Source organism: Chiloscyllium plagiosum, chromosome 6 (assembly GCF_004010195.1).
Source record: "Chiloscyllium plagiosum isolate BGI_BamShark_2017 chromosome 6, ASM401019v2, whole genome shotgun sequence".
Classification (NCBI taxonomy): Eukaryota; Metazoa; Chordata; class Chondrichthyes; order Orectolobiformes; family Hemiscylliidae; genus Chiloscyllium; species Chiloscyllium plagiosum.
In genome coordinates this window covers 93,593,283-93,599,282 of record NC_057715.1, presented here as the reverse complement: position 1 = coordinate 93,599,282, position 6,000 = coordinate 93,593,283, and the positions used below count along the sequence as shown (strand labels likewise).

The 6,000-nt window shown below is 43.1% G+C and overlaps 1 protein-coding gene across 1 annotated transcript in view; it reads left to right on the top strand.

The window, feature by feature from the left end:
* Positions 1–2,014: 2,014 nt before the first annotated feature.
* The window catches only part of vps36 (vacuolar protein sorting 36 homolog), a 72,349-nt gene continuing 68,363 nt past the window's right edge, over positions 2,015–6,000 (top strand). Inside the window, exon 1 of the mRNA XM_043692140.1 lies at positions 2,015–2,184. Coding sequence (XP_043548075.1) covers positions 2,089–2,184 — 96 coding nt within the window. The 5' untranslated portion in view covers positions 2,015–2,088. The remainder of the gene's footprint in view (positions 2,185–6,000) is intronic.

The following is a 6,000-nucleotide window of genomic DNA, read 5'->3' as shown; positions in this document are numbered from 1 at the left end:
TGTTGGTGCATCCTCTGAGGGATCTATAGCTTTTACCTCAGAGACAGAGGAGGAAATGTTTTGCAGGCCACCTTCTTGATGGTGCGGTCCATGCAAATGCCATTGGTACCTGCAGGAGACAAGAGAAAGAAGGGTAGAAATTTGGCATGTTAAGAGTATATTCACAGTGAGGGTAAAGTGAGAACAGCACAGCAGTGGACAATGATTCTTACTTGGTTGTGGGACAGGGTGGTCAGGGTCGTCAACGGCATGTAGGCTCCCCACCACCCGTCTTGATGATCTCCATCCTAAATGTAGACTGTTTTCTTAAAGAATGAGAGTTAGGGAGGAATTGGGTAAGATGAAAGTGGCAGGCACAGCTAGTGTTGGTGCAGGTGGGCAAAAGATGGTGAGGTGGCCAGAGTGAGTGAGTAGGTAGCACAGTGACCATGCAGAGTTAGTAGGATGGGAGGATTGGATGGCTGAGAGCAGGTATTGCTTGAAGTAGTGAGAGTCAGCCTTGGTTAGAAGTGAGTGCAAAAGCAGAGATAGAGAAGGTGGGAAGTAGCAGAGAAAAGATGCTGACAAAAAGCAAAAAAACCGGTACTGGAAAGTCTGAAACAAAAACCGGTGTAGCTAGAAAAACACAGCAGGTTTGGCAGCATCTGTGGAGAGAAAGCAGAATCAATTATTCTGGTCTAGCGACTCTTCCACTTACCGTCTCATTGTGGAGATCGTCATTGATCTTTTTGTGGCATTGCTGAGCATTCTTACAGATTGTGGAAACAGCACTGGCCCATGTGGTCACCTCAGACCAGGCTGGCAAAGTCTGATACTGTAGCCTCTTCTGTTGGTTCTGAAGGAAAGAGAATGGCCCTCTTCTGCACCATGCCTTCTACTAGGACCTCCAGGTCCCAATCAAGAGAATGGCATGCCAATTTTTCATCTGTACATGACTTGTTGCACAACTGCATTTTAAAATTGGTACCAACATTGAGAATCTCAGGATGTCCCAGCAATGGTGAGTGTGGTGGTAGAGGGAAGATACGAACTGGGCACCAAAGGGGTATTGTTTGTAAGTAATGAAGTGTGTTTTGGAAAATAGCACAACAAATGTCACAAGTCTCATGGAAAGAAACTTTTCATGAAACTCAGCAAAATTCAGCTCTACCTTACATGGATAGTCTCTAGTTTTGCTTTTATGCATAAGATAGAACATTTTTGAGAAGATTTGTAGCTCCACTTGATGATAAGTATGTAAGTTAGCTCGCCCAGCTGGAAGGTTTATTTTCAGACTTTTCATGATCATGACTAGGTAATATCATCAGTGCAAGTCTCCTTTGAAGCGCTGGTGGTATGTTCCACCTCTCTATTAATAGGCCTTGGCTACTTAAGGTGGGTGATGTCATTTCCGGTTCTTTTTTTCAAGGCAAGGTAGATGTGTTTACTAATGGAGTTCTGGTTAGAATGCCATGCCTCTATGAATTCTTGTGCATGTTGTCCCAGTCAAAGTGGTGTCCTTCTTTGCCTGTATGTAGGGAAATGAGTACATACAAAGAAGGATGCCACTTTGACTGGGACAACACACACATCCTAGGACAGATGAAACAAAGACATGCACAGCGAGCTAACTTACATACTTAAGATGGAACATTCTTTATATGTCCACTCTAATAAAACAGAATAGTAGAATTGTTACAGTGAAAAAGAAGGCCATTCAGCCTATCAGTGCCAGCACTGGCTGTTCAAGTGAATATTACCTAGCGCCAATCCTCTGCTTTTTCCCATACCTTTGCACATCCAATACCCTCTTAAATGCCTTTAATCATTTTAAAGACCTCTGTTAGATCACCCATCAGTTTTCTGTTTTCAGGAAAATAGAAAAACAATCTTTAAATTGGAGTAAGTTAGGATAGTGGTGTAGATATTTGCTAATCAATCAGTTCAGAGATATTATTGCACACTTCTGGAGCAGGTGGGTCTTGTACTGTGGTTCCACTGACTAATGGTGTGGCTTGCTGTGGTAAGGTCGGGTGTCCAGCAGGTGGGGGTGTCGTGGGTGCCGCTGCTCCCGGAAGTGAGCCGGTGTTAGTTGCTCCGGGGACGGTGATGGACCGGTTCGTGTGGGCGAGCGGACTGTTGGAAATTAACGAGACCCTGGTGATACAGCAGCGCGGAGTTCGCTTGTATGACGGTGACGACAAGGTAAAAATAAGCCGAGCTGAGATCAGGGCTGGGAGGCGAGTCTCAGGCACAGTTAGGCCTTTTGGTCCCTCTCTATGGGTGCAGCCTCAGCTGGAGCTGTGACTGTGGGGGGAGTCGGAGGGAGAGCCCAACCATTCCTGTGTGTTAGCACTTTCAGGGCAGGCCTGATTCTTACATGGCTGAACTGTCATTTAAAAAAAAACACATTAAATTCCAGCTCCTTTTAAATTAAACCTGCATTTATTACCATCGAAAGGGGGTTTAATGGCACAGCACTGCAGCATCTTTGCGGGAAATGTTTTGGCTGGTGGTGTCACTATCACCAAATTAGATTTTTTTTGTTGACCCACTGTCCATGAAAGAATAGGGCTGAAACTGCCAGATTTGGTTAGACCTGCAGCCACAGTGGGACAATTCGTCCGTCTCGCACCCTGGCTGCAGGTTCACCTTCTTGTAAAGTCAGTAGTGACAGCACAACTTGTGACATTGAGAGAGAGAGAGAGAGAGGATGTGCTTGGGCTGTGTCTACATTTTGTATGGCATACCCTCACCAATTGCTGATGTACCAGCGCTGATGGTCAATTCTTCATGGAGATCAGTACTTGTGCCCATCAATTCCCAGGAGCTAGACGCCATACTTTGAATGTCCGTTTTAGAGTGTTTTCTTATTTGGTCACTCTTCCTAGATCTCGTCTTTAATACAAAAAAAAAGAAACACCATTGCTAGCTCCCATGCTTTTCTGTCAGTGGGAAGGATGTCCTTGGAGGCAGCAATGGGGTTGTCTAACTTAAATCAGCAGCTAGAAAAAAAAGCTACTTTACTCTGGTCTTAGATGTTCGTTGCAAAAAAAACCTTCCAGAACTCCAGTATAAACCAGTTAGATTCTGACAGTTTTTTTTGTAAAGCTAATTTAATTTTGTATTTAAAGGGTTCTGAATGTATTTGTGACAAGTAGGAAAATACATTGGAATTTGGGAAAAGACTGTCTTACCTGAGCTATGTGATGCATAACAAAATACTTTAAATTTAGTTTACTTCAATATCAAGGACAGGAGATCCAATTCCCTTCAGAACATTAAAGGAAGTAAAATAACAACAATCATTGGGAGTGCAGAAATTGAGTACTGCTTTAAAAGAAAATGATATAATGGCTTAGTATTTAGCACTACTGTGTCACAGCGCCAGGGATCCAGGTTCAATTCTAGCCTTGGGCGTGTCCCCACGTCTGCATGGGTTTCCTCTAGGTACTCGGGTTTCCTTCATAGTCCAAAGATGTGCAGGTTAGGTGAATTGACCGTGGGAAATGCAGGGTTATGGCGATAGTGTAATGGGATGAGTCGGAGTGGGATGCTCTTTGGGAGGTTGGTGTGGGCTCGATGGGCTGAATGGCCTCTCTCTGCACTGTAGGTGATTCTATGAAAGCTTTTCATTTTGTCTTCATCGGGAGAATTCACAAGAATACCAATTTGTTGGGAAAACGAGTATGTTCCTGCATGAAAGGGAAATGCTGGTTGGTTGGCAAGTAGGTTCTGATTGGTAGAGGTGTTGTCATAGGGAAATATACCAAATATTGATGATTGACAGTTAACTGCTAGACTTTAATTAAATTGTGACCTGAAAAATTACCCTGACATATGAACCTCCTTGTTGTGTTGAAACAAGCATGGTACATGTTCCACCTGTGTGCAAAGAGCAGGGCCCAGTATATTAACATGGTCTCACCTACACACAAGCGCAGCACACGTTGAGCCCCACTGACAACCCTTAAGTTGCTAAACCCCTAATTCTTTACACACTCAACCTTATCTGGCAACTGCAGTTCAATTACAGAATAATCTCTAATGTTGGATGCTGAGTTATGAATATACCTGTCAACCAATCAGCACTCTCCTTTCATGCAGTATAATTTTTTCTTTTAATATTCTTACAAATTGTCATCATGAGTGCAAGATGAAAAGCTTTGACAAATATCTTTTTATCATCAATAATCAAAATAACAATGTTATTTAAAAGAAACAATTGGATAAAACCTTTATTCGCAGTTGTTACTTTTCAGCAATAGTACTTATACCTTCCTAGACATTGCATCTTTGACTGTAGCCTAGATAAGGATGCAAAACAAAGCGTCTCTGCCCTGGAATCATATGTTTCTTTTCTCCTTATTTCACTCACCAATCACCATTTTTTGCTGGAGTTGTGAAATATAGCTTACTCCTAGATCTCCGTATATGATTATATTAGATTTCCTACGGTGTGGAAACAGGCCCTTCTGCCCAACAAGTCCACACCGACCCTCCAAAGAACAACCCACTCAGACCCATTCCCCTAACTAATGCACCTAACACTACAGGCAATTTAGCGTGGCCAGTTTGCCTAACCTGCAGATCTTTGGACTGCGGGAGGAAACCTACGCAGACACTGGGAGAATGTGCAAACTCCACACAGACAGTTGCCCGAGGTGGGAATTGAACCCAGGTCCCTGGCGCTGTGAGGCAGGAGTGCGAACCACTGAGCCACCATGCCGCCCAATGCTGCAATAAGAGGAATGTTTACTGGTGACAATTAGCATAGATATTCTCCCAGCTTGACAAAAAAGTATGTCTGTGCATGCCACCTTTCCAAATAAAGTGAGAGTCATTCTCTTAGCTGTTCAAATTTAAAATATGATCGTTCTTGTTGTAAAATTATAAAATAAAGCACAACCCTGTTACCTTCATGACTTCCTGTTCTAAAATTAATGTATTTGTTTATTATAAGTTTAAAAATATATGAACTGTCATCAGTTAATAGTATTGTCAAACCTGCCTGTGGGTGAAGCAATATTAATTGTATCTAGACCTAAAAATAATTTAATTCAGATAAATGCGAGGCGCTGCATTTTGGGAAAGCAAATCTTAGCAGGACTTATACACTTAATGGTACGGTCCTAGGAAGTGTTGCTGAACAAAGAGACCTTGGAGTGCAGGTTCATAGCTCCTTGAAAGTGGAGTCGCAGGTAGATAGGATAGTGAAGAAGGCGTTTGGTATGCTTTCCTTTATTGGTCAGAGTATTGAGTACAGGAATTGGGAGGTCATGTTGCGGCTGTACAGGACATTGGTTAGGCCACTGTTGAAATATTGCGTGCATTTCTGGTCTCTTTCCTATTGGAAAGATTGTGTGAAACTTGAAAGGGTTCAGAAAAGATTTACAAGGATGTTGCCAGGGTTGGAGGATCTGAGCTACAGGGAGAGGCTGAACAGGCTGGGGCTGTTTTCCCTGAAGCGTCAGAGGCTGAGGGCTGACCTCATAGAGGTTTACAAAATTATGAGGGGCATGGGATAGGATAAATAGGCAAAGTCTTTTCCCTGGGGTTGGGGAGTCTAGAACTAGAGAGCATAGGTTTAGGGTGAGAGGGGAAAGATATATAAGAGACCTAAGGGGCAACGTTTTCACGCAGAGGGTGGTACATGTATGGAATGAGCTGCCAGAGGATGTGGTGGAGGCTGGTACAAATTGCAACATTTAAGAGGCATTTGGATGGGTATATGAATAGGAAGGGTTTGGAGGGATATGAGCCGGGTGTGGCTGGTGGGACTAGATTGGATTGGGATATCTGGTCGGCATGGACCGAAGGGTCTGTTTCCATGCTGTACATCTCTATGACTCTATTAATGTCTGCCCACAACTTTCTAATAGGACTTTCCCATTTCTGTGAATGAATATTCTACACTCTGGCCACTAGGTGGCATCTTGGACCACGATTGGCAGCTTTGGTGTGACTGAGTATTTTGATGTACTGTTTCATTACATTTTATTTTGAAAAATGAGAGGGGAT